This window comes from Cyprinodon variegatus, unplaced genomic scaffold (genome assembly GCF_000732505.1).
Source record: "Cyprinodon variegatus isolate N-32 unplaced genomic scaffold, C_variegatus-1.0 Scaffold248, whole genome shotgun sequence".
In the NCBI taxonomy this organism is placed as follows: Eukaryota; Metazoa; Chordata; class Actinopteri; order Cyprinodontiformes; family Cyprinodontidae; genus Cyprinodon; species Cyprinodon variegatus.
The window spans coordinates 284,102-299,126 of record NW_015150701.1 but is presented as its reverse complement, the minus strand read 5'-3'; the positions used below and the strand labels follow the sequence as shown (position 1 = coordinate 299,126).

Below are 15,025 nucleotides of genomic sequence, written 5' to 3'. Positions count from 1 at the left end.
TCCATCCATCCATCCATCCATCCATCCATCCATCCATCCATCCATCCATCCATCCATCCATCCATCTTCTGACACGCTTACTCCCAAGCAGGGTCGCGAGGGGTGCTGGTGCCTATCTCCAGCTTTCTACGGACGAGAGGCAGGGTAGGATAAAAGATAATTTGTGTCAAAACATTAATTGGAGACACAACCTATACAGTAGATTTTGGGTGAGGCAACACATAAGGGTAAGATTTCTACAGATAAGCATGAGAGTATTCAAATTAGTAGAAAAATAATCTTATAGAGAAAAAGCAACCAGAAAACAGAAATTAGTCATTAAGAATAAAAACAAAGAGGCATGTAAACCACAGCACTGTAGAGATTCAACAGTGATACATAACAGTAGAAGGAAAAAGTAGAAAAACTTGAAAAGGAAAATAAAACCTCCAGAAAAATAATTATTCACAAAAATTTCCAAACTGTTTGAATTATGGTACAATATTTACATTGCTTTGAATATTTAGTTTGGTTGACTAAATAGAAGAAGCAGAGCTAAATTTGATATATTTACACTACAACAGACCACAATTTTGACATATAAAATGAAGGTATAATTTCTAACTTTCATTTCTTTTAAAAATCTTGTATCCATATCTTGCAGCTGTAATCTTTTATCTCTATATGGATTCCTCCTTGAATATGAAAAAGTTTAGTGAACCATAGATGTCTGCAGCGTACAAAGTCCAACCATAGAAGCATTTTCGCCCCAGCTAATCCTGCTCCTGAGCCACGTTTAAAGCCTCTTTGGCAATCAAAGGTCTTAGATGACATCACCGTGAAACAGATACAGCATTCATGTTGATACCATGGTGACACGGAGCTGATCTAGTCTTTTTTTATATTTTTTCTAAGGGCAGAAACCTAGCTAAAAACTGCCTGTAGAGATGATAATGTTTTACAAACTGTGTTTTTAGATATACTGGCTTATACTTTTTAAACAACATTTCATAAAACAGTATAACAGAGACATAATAAACACATTTGGAAGACAAAAAATACACATGAAGCTTTCCCTCATTTAGCCATTTCTAGGGAAGAATCTCAAGGTAATATATTTTAAATGCGTCTAATGATTTAAGAACATCGATTCATGTCCAAAGTTAGCAATTTTTCCTATTATTCAGATAAAACAAACTGGAAGGAAAGATTTTTTTTTTTTGTATTCCTTATTTTTTTAAAGTTGATCAATATACTTGATCAGCTGCAATTTAAAAACCCATTATGTCAGTTTTTTTTCCAAATGAGTCAGAGAAGCCCACACCCCGCAACCTGGGTCACATGTGAGGGAAATTATTAAAAAGGGGAGCAAAGGTCTTTTGTTGTAAGAGAATAACAATTTGGCATCTTTGGGTCACCTGATCTCCATAACAACAGTAAGGTACCATCTACACGACAACCCATCGGTTTAAGGCATGCTCTGAAAAAAGCCCCATCAGTCCTTACATCACACATGTGAATGTGTGCAGTGTCTTTACTGCTAAGAGACTAACAAAAACCATATGCATTGGTCAGTTTAGACCAGGACTGACCTTTCTGTCCTCAAAAACCTTATTTACAGACAAAACAAAGGACAAAAGAAACTGTCAAGTACAGTAAAGTAAAGGATGTGTGATGCTGTGGGAGTCTTTATCAGCTTAAGTTCCTGAAAACCTTTTTAGGATTCAAATAAGAAACCTTAAAGAAAGATTTAGTGAACTGAACATGAAACCATGAAATACTTAATCTTGTGGCTGGTTTGGCAGGTATTCCACCGCAGACCAGTCATTTATGACTGTGGCGTTATACTGCAACTACTGCTAATAATAACAACTAAAAGTACAAGTGTAGTTTTTGCAGCTCTGTACGTCTGGATCAATAACCAAAACCATTTGCATTTCACTCTTATGTACAACATCTCTGTGTATAGATATCCAGTATAGACAATAAAGAGCAGAATATGCAAAACGCACACAATTTAGCATATATAACCCTGACCGTTAATTCTATTCTTTTGATCCTTGTTTGGGAAAATCTGAGTTAATGACAAGTGACTGTTTATTACACCTGATCAAATATATTAAGGATAGAAGGACATCTACTAGCATCATCATCATCATGTAACAACTGTTCCAACTATGTGTAGATTATATAAATAACTTTAAATGTCCCGAAGTGGAGCAACAATCAAAACTAAACAAAACGGGGTCGTCTCTCCTCCTCCCTTGGTGGAGGAGCAGATTCCCTTGGTTTGCCCCTCATGGGTGCCTTTGCTCTTGGGGTCCCTCTGGACGTCTGGGGCTTTGGGCCCCCTGGCGCTCGCCTCAGTGCTTTGGAGGGGCACGTCTTCTGCTCTTCACAACCACTATTGAGCATTTTTCCTTTGGATAAACTTTACATGCACAAGTGGACTCTCACAAAACACCTACAGGTGCTGGTTTCCAGGTACTTAGAGATTCACTTCCATACAGAAAGCTGATCTTCAGCTACCACAGTATACAGTCAGATTAAATAATACTATTACTACTTATACTTCAGCGATAGTACCAAGGTGTTACTTTATTGTATCTCTTATACTATATCCATTGGTTGTTCTTTTCAGATCTCTTTGCAGGTGATGAAGCAGACTGAAGAGGTTTTATCATTGTCTCCCTTTTATCTCCTCTTTCTTTGATCTTTTCTCCTTTTTTCTGTTTTTCCTTTCCTGATCTACTTAAATCGCTGTGTCCATACAATCTGTAATACTTCATGCATGAATCATATTAAAGCTGTTTAAATACATAAATCAAGCGTAGCACTATGGCGATAGCCATACTGCTCCACTTTTGTAAGCAAAATCTGTTGGGTTCTTTTTTGGCATCCATACAATTATTCTTATTGCCACATTGCCAGACAGGACACTGTTAAAAAATAATAATAAAAGAAAAACTACAGAAAATTAAAAAAGATAATTATTAGAATGACTACGTTTTGTTAAATGGTTGGCATTTTATTAAATCTCCGGCTGAGAATAGCAATAGCCCTCATGGCAGCAAGAGTATCCATTTTAAATGTTAAAAGCGGATTTTTTTAGATTGAGATTATTCAAATTCAAACTGTCTAGAAATGTTGGCAGACTAGATGTTGTTACTGCAGCATCGTAAAAGGCTATGAAACTTATGTTTTCAATAAAAAACAACAACAACCTAACTATCTGTAAATAAGATAGTGAGTGGAAATTGTGAGCCTTAACATACAGGTTCCCACTAAATAGGTTGACTTAGCAAAATGTTTCTGACGGATGAGTCTTACTGCTGTAATCTCCACCTCTTCATCCTTCACTGGTTTATGTATCTGATGTGGTTCAGTCACATATCATGACCATCATGGAGTTTCTCAAGTCAATGTTTTTTCTCTGACTTTCATGTTCCTGTTACGTAACAAACGGACAAGCACTCCAGGCAGCAGCCAAAGCCAGGTGATTCCCAGCCCAACACACACACACACACCCTTAAGTAACCTGGTTCTTCACATATATTTTTTTCTTTTGAACATAAACTTACCAGCCTTCCCCTCCTCCTTCTCGGACCTCATGTCCTCTGCTGCTTTGGCTCTGTTTGACTCCACTGTCGGCTGTGGTGTCAGCTCTCATATCAGGTAAAAAAACAGAAATAAAGAAGGGAAACACACGTACATGTATGCACAGAGCAGAGCGCTCACCATTCAAACTTCACACACTCATCTACCAAAGCCGGCCGCTCCCAGCTCAGCCCAGCTCAGGTCCATACAGCTCCGCCCAGACAGGTAACTAGGAAGTCTTCCCTTAAGAACCACTCAGCTGCTTTGCTTCATGTCTTTTTTTTGTTTGTTTCTTGCCTTCTCTTTCTCTTCCTCTTTCTGTGTACCTGTTGATGACACACCCAAAGGTAGACAGAGACAGCTTTTACCCACGCCCTCACCTGTTTTCTATCTGTCCCCCAGACCCCCCCTCATGTAAAGACAAGGGAGAGGGGGAGGGGAATTTAAGGAAAACCTCACGCCTTAATCAGGCGTGGAGCTCTCACTCCACCTGACGGCTGACAAACAGCCGCAGAAACGAGAAAAATCTGCTAAACCAATTTGCAACCATTTCAAATTGTTCTATGAAAAACTCTTTTTACCATGACTGATGTGTTTTCTTCTAAAATATTTCACATCATAACATCATGAGGGAAAAAAAGCACTAATAAGTTTTCTAATCATGTTTCTATTAACGATATAAAGCTAACCAACCTGGACCTACATGTAAATATATAATCACACTTATCAGATATATCATGAATTAACAAAGATCATCTCATTAAGTTAAGTTTCACAAACCACACACAGGTCTGACTGTTTTCAGACCAGTAGAGCCAAGAAATCACCATACCAGAACCTGTTGAGCAACATCAAACAGGAATAAACATCTTATAAACCACTACAGAGAGCGGAAGTAAACTCAATGACATTTATACAGCTACAAAGACTTACAAATCTAACCCGAAGTCTTTAGAACTCCTTAAACCACAGTTTGAACCACAACAACTCACCTGAGGCATCACAGAAGAACCTAGAACCAGATCTAAAACCTCACATGCCTTCATTTTCCAACTTTAGGTCAGCATTTAAGATTCAGCAGCAAAAAAGTTCAGAGGAATATTTCATAAATCCTCCCCTCCTCCTCAATAAAAACAAACTATAGAAGATCCCCAGGTTATATTTTTTTATTTGTATAATATTGACTGATAGACAGAAGCTAAGTGTGTCATACAGTCAAGATGGTGGTCTTGTGATGGTCTGGGGATTGTTGCTGCTTTAGGACCTGAGAACCCTGCTGTGAATTCTGAATTCTGATCTCTTGCAAATACAAAAAAACAGAGTTAAGGTTTTGCAGTGTCTTAATCAAATCTGTACTAAACCTGGCATGACCAGAAACCAGTCATTTATGCTCAAAAACTGTTCATTTTGGCTCAATTAAAACAATTCTGTGAAGCTGACAGTATGACAGGACCACATTCACTGTGATTTAAAAGACTCAATGTTTAGTAGGCAATTACTTTTTCACATACAGTGGAACCAAATTGGTTGTAATAGCTTTTGTAGCCTACACCTAATAAATGTAACTGCTCTATCTGTAAATAAACATTTCCAGCATCACTGTATGTGCTTACCAGGGAATGAATTCATGCTTTAAACCAAATCGCCTCAGCTCGACTCACCTAGATATGTTTATTAATATGGAGTAAAGCGTGTTATCTCAAACACTTCAGCGTTTGATTGCTTTGCCACTTGGTGCTGACTAAGGTCAGTCCATGTCATGTCAGAGACAAGCTGAGATGTGAGCGGACAGAGTAAATAAGCTTATTCCTGTGCCGTTTCACCTCTCGCTGCTCTTAACGCCTCAGGCCGGTATAGGAAGGTGGTTTTAAGCTAAATTAATTCAGCCTGCAGGGTCCACCCAGATAAAAACTCATAGCAGAATTTTGAGTTTATAAGAGGTATTATTGAGGTACCCAGCTGGAATACTAACATGAGAAAATGGTGTTTTTGGAGCAGTTTTAGTTCAATCCTTTGTATTTACGGACCTGTCAGCTGTGCAGAGCAGCAGTGTCATCCGTCCTGCTTGTCAGTACCTGAGATTTAGCATTTTAGCTTCGCTCCAAGATCAAATATGATCTAAGCAAACAGTTATCACATGAGGCACTGATCTGTAAATCACACAGAAAGCTCCAGGATGACTGTCAGGCTTTTCTCTGACTGAGACAACATGTTGCAACAGTAACTCCCCCTTTAATTATGCAGGTATTGATGCGCATTCCCTTGTTTCAATCTACATTTAACTCATTAACATATTCAGTAAAACAGATTCATACTTTAGAGGGTTGGAGGAAATTCAGAACCTCTTATAGTTTCCTGAAACAAAAAGTCCATGACCTAAACATCTCATTTTACATGAGAGGCAAAACACTGAACAGAGCACTTACAGCTTGTTGAGGAACCAAACATATTGGAAATATTATCTTAAATTAGATAATAATCCATACATTCTGCTGTTGGCTGTTTAAATTATAAAGCCTTTTAAATATCTGGTTTAAGCCCAACATACATGATATTTGGTGTTGAAACCCAGAGAGATTCTCAGACACCTCTTCTAAAAACAGCTAGACTTTTACTTTGATAAGTGCCTCTGAGTTTTAATTTAAAATTATACAACACATGCTTGTTTTGCATAATTAGTTTAATCAGATTACATGAATTTATAAATGTAAACTGGTTGAAATTTTAAATAGTGCAAACTGAAACAACCATTAAATTATATGCAAGTAGTTTCTTGGGTTGACAACAGAGAAAATGAAAAATGATACCAATAATTACAATAAAATATACTACTGCAAAAAAAAGGCTATATATGCATGATATACTAAATCAATAAAGATCCGGCTCCGGAAGTAAAGCTTACACTTAACTTCCCTTTACACCATTCAGAAGTTATAAATATTATTATACAAGCAATCACATATAAATTAGAAAAGCCATCATTCACATATCTAAAAATCTTTTTTTAGAGCTGAAACTTTGAGTTAAGCAAGGATCCAAGAAAATACATAAACTGACATTAAAATAGTTCAACAAGATACAAAAAAATAGAAAACCATAGAAGGTTTGGCACGGTGCATTGGCAGGAAAGGAAGGCAGACTAACCGAGAGATGATATCCAGAGGTGGGTAGTAACTAGTTACATTTACCGAGTTACATTTACATGGGCAACTTTATAATAAAAATGTATTTTTAGGATTAGTTACACAGCATTGTACTTTTTACTTTTACTTGAGTAAAACTATGATAAAGCAGAGTCTGCTGTGTTAGTTGGAGGTGGGTGATAATACAGTAAACAGTTTACTGTCCTTAGAGGTATAGAAGACAATCTTAAATTTAGTCTAAATAAGTGTTCCTTCTAATTGTCAGTCTTTCTAGTGATATGTTCCGTAAGGCTGTCCTACGTGCTTGTCCCGTTAGCTATCTTTTTCTGCACTTGCACGCTCTCGGGCGTATGTACATCTGTGGTGAGCTACAGTCATTGAAGATCACCTTTCTCACCGTGGCTCTTTGAAAATGGCCAAGAAAAAGTGTCTCTGAATTGTATGAGAAGAATAGAAAGGCCTCAGAAGAGGCATATATATCCTGGAATGCTTTGCATGGAGAGCTCTCCTCGCAAAGCAATATGGGATTTGCAGTCACAGTGGCCCGCTGTCGCCATAGCCTGTCGCTACCTGACAGTGGTGACAAATGAAAAAGATGGTGCAGGCACTGCACGGAGAAGGAGTTACATGACGGAGCAAAAAGCAGTGATCATCTGTCCGAACGGTCAGTTAAATAAGTTTGCTATAATGTCCACTTTAAAGTCCCTGCTGCATATGGACACAGTACACTTGTATGAACTATGAGAACAGCACATTTTAAACAGGTTGTGCAGGAAGAGAAATGGGCTTGTGCACGCTCTTGCATGCACATTTTTTTTAAAGTGGAGAGGGCGGGTCATTTAAAAAATCCTCAACAATGCCTTTTACCTATTCTATGTAACTATTGATTTTTCTATATAACAACCGATACTGATGGAAGGTTTATAACTAAAAAAATATTAAATTAGTTGTTATAGTCACGGGTAGTAAGTAGATTAGTACTCAGTAACTGTGTAGCCTTCTTACCAAATACTTTTTAACCGTTTCTTGAGAAATTTCTTTAAAGGCTACTTTTTACTTTTACTTCTTTTAGCATAGTAAATTTTTTTGGTTCACCACGCATCTCTGACGATATCCTAAATTTCCGCAGAAAAACAGGCATAAAACAAAAAGCAGTTCCTTCTAAATACTAAGGGAAGATGGAGGATGGCAGTAGGCTTCGTGTGACTGATAACAAGGAACAGCTGAGGCTGGGTGAAAGCAGGGAGCTGAGGGCAAGAGATTTATGAGAATGTATTTTTCAAATCTGCAGTGGCCTTTAGTTTTGTTATTTTTTGAAAGAAGGCAAACAGGACATGGGATTAGAGAGATGGGGAAGACATGCAGCAAAGGTCATCAGGCCGGGACTCAAACCTGTCACAACTGCAGACCAAAGGCTAAAGACTGTACATAGGTCACAGGCTTAACCCCTGCACCACGGCTGCACCCCCAAGGAAGACACTTATTTAACAAAAAGTATTTAAAGATGGGAAGAAATTTAGGGGGAAAATATAACAAGAACAAGAATAGCAAAAAAACAGAAATGGACCACAGTAGAAACATTTCAGAAACTGTAACAACGAGGGAAAAAAACCAGCAACACAAAGGAATAATGGGGATCCAAACAGATAGATGTGGAAGTTGCTTCTGTTCCACATTTAAACTATTCCTCAGTTTGACTTCATACATTAAATTTCAAATGCATTTTTCATACAGTGCACATTTAAACAGATTTAAAGCTGCAACATTTCTAAAATTGTATTTCCCACCTTTTAGAGAATGCATAGTTTGAATATGTCCCCAGTTTTTTATTTTATTGAAGAAAATCATTGAAAAAGATTAACAAATACATTTTGCTGTTCATGTAGATGTTGCTCCACCCTGACTTCTTCTCACCTGAAATAAAACTAATATTGGAGCATTGCTAAGTTATTATATTTTTTACTATTTGTGAGATTTTTTCTAAATTGTGACAAATTTTAACATTTTATTTGCTAATAAAATAACAGGTATTTTTTTTAAACCAACAAATAAATTACAAATACAAACTAATTATAGGGTAAAATTCTCTTGTTAAAAAAAAAAAAAAACACCTTTAACAGCTATTGGAATGAGCCTGAAGGGAGTAAATATTTCATATAAGGAGGTGTTTTTTTAGTTGTTTTTTTTTACAAAATATAGCACTTTAAATTTTAAAAGTAATGGTGAAGCTGGCCTCTAAGCATTGCTGAATCCTTTACAGTCCCGCTTTTATCCTGACACCTCCTCAGTTTGAAATTTTCCACCCCTCTGTGTCCTTATTCTTCAGCTCAACTCCCTGTATCTCTGTGTCATTCATTTGCTTTGCTCACAGTTAATGCCTGAAAAACAGACTTTTTCTCCCCTGCATCTTCCCCTGCTGCACTGCACTACTTTCTATCAGCCACACACAGCTGACCTGCCACTCTGCATTAACACTGCTGCAGCATTTTGATAGAGAGCAGCATTAAAATACAAACTGGGTCGCAGAGAGGGAAGAAAGGTAAAAAGGTAGAGATCCTGAGGGATACTCAGGGCGAAATTAGTTTCTGGGGTCACATCTGTCACTTGCTGTTGATGAAAAAAACAACAAAAATAAGACAATTGTCTGTCCTGCAGCATAAATAGGAATACAATTCAAAGACCTAGTAAAAGCTGCATTTATAACTGGGATTTAAAGGTATAGTGGAGGATGTTCTTTTTCCAGGTGGATCATCAAAATGAGCGGTTCTCCTAATTGTCAGTGATTCTGGTGATATGTTCCCAATTTTTACTTATTGGTAGTGAGTTCGACATAGTAGGAAAAAATGCAAATCTTCTTTTGGAAAGTAAGCTTGTATGAGCGATTCATACACTAACTTTTAAATAGAGCATGCACGAGGAGAAATGAGCTTGTGCATGCTCTTGAACGTGTTTAATAAGCGTTCCATCTCAGGAGCGGATACAGGGTTGTGCATGTGCATTTTTTTTAAAAAGATGCACGAAAAGATGCACGGAAATCCTCCACTATACCTTTAAGTTGATACTACGGTAAATTAAAATCTATGTGAGGATGTTTGCTCTGAGAATTTAGCTTTGTTTTTAGACTGTTGTGAAGCCTAGGTAGCACAATACTCTTCTATTTTACTTGAGATAGCTTACTAATACATGATATTGTAACATATGTCAGCCAAAACTAAATTTCTAAGAAGTGCATAAGCCTCTTCATTGAAGACATTGTATTTTTTTAGTAACAAGTTTTATACCCAAAACTATTTTAAAGTATGCATTAGCTAAAACACACACAAATAATGCCTCAGGATACACTATCACTGATTGTTATTATCGTTGTTATTGTATTAACTGTAACCCTACACCACTTCTACCCCCTAACTTATAGAAATTCTGGTGTTTTTATGGTAAAACCTGATTTCTTATCAGCCTTGTCTTGGGTTCATCGGGAAAACTAATCTCCTATTATATGATTGATGAGCTGTGTCTGCAGGGATTTGATGCTACCTCTTACACAAATGAATGTTTCACATCATTAAAAGGATTTTTTTATTTTACAAAGATAACCTGAGTAAATACAAAATGCACTGGTCAAATAATTACCTCATGTAATGTTTCTATGTGAAAAAGTAATTATGCCCTAAATCCAATAAATATTTTTTGACCAACAAATTTCCTCAAGTTTTATGTCTGCCAACTCCTGACTATTTTTATTTATCTTTATCACTGAAGGATTCAAGCACTGATTCTGTTTCAGTTCGTTGCTTGACTGAGTAATGTAGAGCTGAAGGATCAGCACCCAATTCATGGTTTCATCATTAACTGTAAGTCTAGATCATGAGCCAAAAATATTTGGCTTTTAGTATGAAGGATTCCTCTTAGTTTACTCCAAAATCAGCAAATCTAAACCTTTCTAAAATACTGCTTGTGCCTCATTGGTCTATAGAATATTTCCACTGAATACTTTGGTGTCATTATCTCCTGATGTGGATTTTTGGTTCTGTTTTCACTTCACTTTCTTTTATAATTTGATTTATGTCATTCTGTGTTTTCTAATTCATTAATTTCATTTCCGTTTTGTGTCATTTAAGTTCTTTTCTTGTTATATTTTAAGTCCTGTTAATGTCTGCTCCCAATCATTTGATAACTCCATCCATTGTTCTGTTTGGCTTATATACTCCTCCTTTTCAGTTTTATGCTTCTGTTGCCCCCATTCTAATTATAAAATCTGCAAGAAGCCACCTCAGCCTGCGTCTCTGCATTTGGGTTCTCTACTGGATCCTTATTTATGGGTAACAGACAAGGGCAACATCTGTAAGGGTACTACTATTTTTAAAATCACAATGAGCTCTACAAATAATGGCAACTTGGTGTTGAGATGAAAAAAAAGGATGCGTCCAAACAAAAGGATGAAACAAGCACCCTGATCAATACCTTTTATGATGTAGTTGCATATTGATAGGGATGATTACTACAGAAGATGAAGTGAAAAGAGGCAATCATACTGAGCTGCATAAGCCTCCTCATAAAACATTACGATTGTAATGCTGATGCTGGTAATTGTGGAAGATAAGTCATCATGATGCGATGCTATAACGGCCCATTACAATCCAACTCGAGCGATACATTTCAGCAAACTCCAAAGCAATCTGCAAAGTAGAATTCTCCTCAGTGGAAGTCTCATGATCAATAGGAACTGAGATATATACGTGACAGAACAGATTAGACTTTCAGCTGAGATAAATCCAGGCCTGCAGTGAATGCAAAAGGGCCCTTATGGCCAGACAACAAGTGTTGTTATCTGATTGTTCTCACTTGCGAAGGCCTTTTCGCTCCGCCGTTCACCCCCTGAGCCAAGCTGACAGCCCTGCGTCCTTTTAACTGCGAGGACAAATCACCATGCTCACTTCCTGCTGTCACCACGGCAACAGCTTGTAATTTCGAGCAACAATGTACCTTTGCCTAGCGAGCAGTCTGCAGTGCCAAAGTCCATCAGGCTGGATATCTCTGTCGGGTAGCACATATCCGTCACCATCGTCTTTTGCCTGTGGTGCACTGATGGATCTGCAGAGGAGAAATATGAACATAGTTTCAGGGTGCTTCGTGACAAATATATATTTAAAAAAAATATTATATCTAGGCATCTTCTTTTAAGTAAAAAAACACAACAGTCAGAGGCTTACATACTCATCTGGTACACAAATATGAGGCATTTTCCTTTTATTTATTTAGTTGAACTGCTTTAGCAACATTTTAAAACCAGGAATTTGTTTTACAGGTGAATTTGTTGTACAGGTGTTAACTGGCTGTAGATTTGATCTCATCTATGCAGGTTCAAAACTATAACTCTTTGCTCAAGTATAATCAGACCCCTTCAAAATAATGTAGGGGTTATGTAGGGGTATGGTTAAAAAAATAGTTCCTAACTTGGTTTAATGTACCAGCACCAGTGCCAGCAAAGCAGTCCCGCAGCATGATGCTGCCACCAGCATTACTGACAGTTAGTACAGTGTTTTTTTTCCATCATCAAGTCTCTTCTCGATGCCGCCAAATATTCCTCTTGTCAAACAGATGAAAAAGAGCCAAACACACACATTCACTCTCCATAAAACAGTAAGTGCTCAGACACAGATAAGGCACATCTTCAATAACAAAAAGTAAAAAGATATTGCAGTGACTTTATGTACTGCATCAATTTGTGACACTATTTTCATAATTTTTCCTTAATGATAGTATTTGTATCATATATTTACCTAACCTTGTGATTATTTTCTAACCTGCTTTGCACAAAGACTCCTCAAACAAAGAGGATCAACTGTTTAAAAGAAGGCCAAAACCTCTATTGTTGAATTACTGTGGAAAAATAAAATGGATAATAAATAAAATACAAAGACTCGCAACAATTAGATTTGCAACATGAAAAAATGCTACAATATTCCACTGTGGGTAGTCAAACTGGTGTTCTGAATGTCTCCTGACCAGTGTTGTTTCATTTTAACAGATCAAAATTGCACACCCTTCTGTAAAATATAATCCAAGATTCTGTCTTTTTTTTCTGAGTGGGTCTGAGCTTTGGTCTAGTCACTCAGTACTAAATAAACCTTTCTATTCTGGCAGCTGCACTCACTTATTATCTTTAAGAGGAAGATAATAGGCCTTTCACCTGAAAGACTACATTTTCTATCACTTACTGCACTAAAAGGTGTAAGTGCAAGTATGTATGCTTAAGCTTTCTTGTTTACTTTTGACCCTTTGCTGATTAAAGAAAACTGTTTATTGTTGAGGAAAATGAATTAAAAGCTCAAAATGAATGCAGCATCAATGTCAATATTGGCACATAAACCAACCCTAAATTTTCTGTGCTGTACAAGTATTTGTTTGACGCTTGATCTTCAAGGTGAACATGATTTCAGGTTGAGGTTGCAAATATTTAAGCAAACTTGTTTTTAAATGTATAACTGGAGCTTTGAGTCTGTTAGAAATGCTCATGATATGTTTTACATTTTGTGAAGCAGATAAAGCTGAGCTCATATTATTTTCTACCATCTGTATTCTAGTGTGTAACACTTGTTCCTTTGCGCCATAAACTCCATAACATGTAAAATTACATTTTATTTTGTACTACTTCTTCTATTATCACTGCATTAAGCTGAAGCCCTCACCTGCTGCTTGCATAATGTCCCCCCTTCAGCTGCTCATTCTCCACCATGCCCATTTGACAGCTGTGTGGTAATTATCTGCGTTACTGACCGTTCCTCCCCTCTCGCCCTGCAGCAACACTCCTAACCTGTCAATAACTGTTTAGACGTGGCCAGGCTGACCTTTCCTTTGGTCCTTAATATGGAGATTGGATGGAAGGCCGTCTCACGCTCGGCTGCTCTGAGACTACTTCACTGAGAGCCATCAATAATGAGTGGGTCGTGGAGGGTGAAGCAGTGAAGAGTGAGAGAAATTCAAAGGCAAGTACGTCTCACTTTCACTTTATAGCTCTGAGCTTCAACATAATGCTAGTAAACAAAATCAAATCAACATTAAATTACATTTTGTCCAAAAGTTGTGGGTTGTGCATGTTTGGGGATTTGAATTCTGTTGTTTGGGCTTTACAATGATTTTTTTATGATTAGCTACAGTTCATTGTGTCTCACAGGGAAACACCCCGGCTGTGTGTCTCTGCAGAAAGTGGGCTGCAGAGTAGAAACTGGGGAATCAAACCAAATTACTTCTGCTTAGTTGAACCTGAAATGTGAGAATTTCAAGGTTATAATGAGGCCAAACTGTGGTGTGCAGAGCACTGTGAGTTTTACTTTCTTCTTTATTTCACTTTACAAAATCCCCTTCTGTAAACTGTAAACAGTGAGTGGTTATGTGTGGTGATAATAAAGGTCACAGTCTGACTAACTAGACATATTTTTGCTCCAAGTGGTAATAGGGAAATAAATATAATCTAGATTTCTTAAGTTGTAATAGTGTAAATATTTTTCTTACGCTTTAAACCTGGTTAAATCTTTCTCTTCGGGTGTGCCAGATGAAGAGATTTAGCCTGACTGAAACTATTTTGCTGTCAAACAGTAATAAATGAAAGTTGTGCTCCAGGTTCACACAGTTCTTTATTTATGTTTTTGAAATAAATTTTTACAATCATATACCTTTGATTTACTACACTTTCTTCACTCTAATAGCCATCCAGAATTGTAAGCATTGTTAAATGGAATTTTAAGATATAACGGAAACAAATATTTTCATCATCTGCTTTACTTTACGGAGAGTTTTGTGTTGGGTCTGTAGAGAGAAAAATATTGTCTTATTTTGCTCTCCAGTTCAGCAAAGTTCCAAAACCCAGATCATAATCTGAGCGGCATTTCCAAACCATCTGAAGTCACGGTTTTAAACTAGAAAAGGGGATGAAGAAATGCTCTACCTTAGAGCATACAGTATAGGGAGAAGAATGTGTGGATTGGAGATCTATTTGGAGATTATGCAAACATGAATGGCAAAGCTCTTGATTTTCTAGTCCATATACTTTCCATTCCTCACCTCTGACCATGAGATATAGATCATGTCTGAAAAAATCAGGTCTTAAATGGAAGCAGCTAACAAGATTCCTCCTGATCAAGAGGAGGAGCATCACCACCTGAAGGGAGTTTCAGGTGCTCCTCAATATCGAACACAAATTATAGTTTGGCATCTAAAAAGGATGGATGGATGGATGGATGGATGGATGGATGGATGGATGGATGGATGGATGGATGGATGGATGGATGGATGGATGGATGGATGGA

The 15,025-nt window shown here is 37.3% G+C and overlaps 1 protein-coding gene across 4 annotated transcripts in view; it reads right to left on the bottom strand.

Moving 5' to 3' along the window:
• LOC107089352 (kazrin-like) overlaps positions 1 to 15,025 on the bottom strand; it is a 149,690-nt gene that overhangs the window by 25,252 nt on the left and 109,413 nt on the right. For 3 of the 4 annotated variants that reach the window (XM_015382091.1, XM_015382089.1, XM_015382090.1), the window contains one exon: positions 11,703 to 11,810. In XM_015382091.1, the coding sequence (XP_015237577.1) occupies positions 11,703 to 11,810 (108 nt within the window). Of the gene's footprint in view, positions 1 to 3,560; positions 3,645 to 3,717; positions 3,872 to 11,702; positions 11,811 to 15,025 lie in introns of those variants that run through there. The other variant, XM_015382092.1, reaches the window with a different exon arrangement.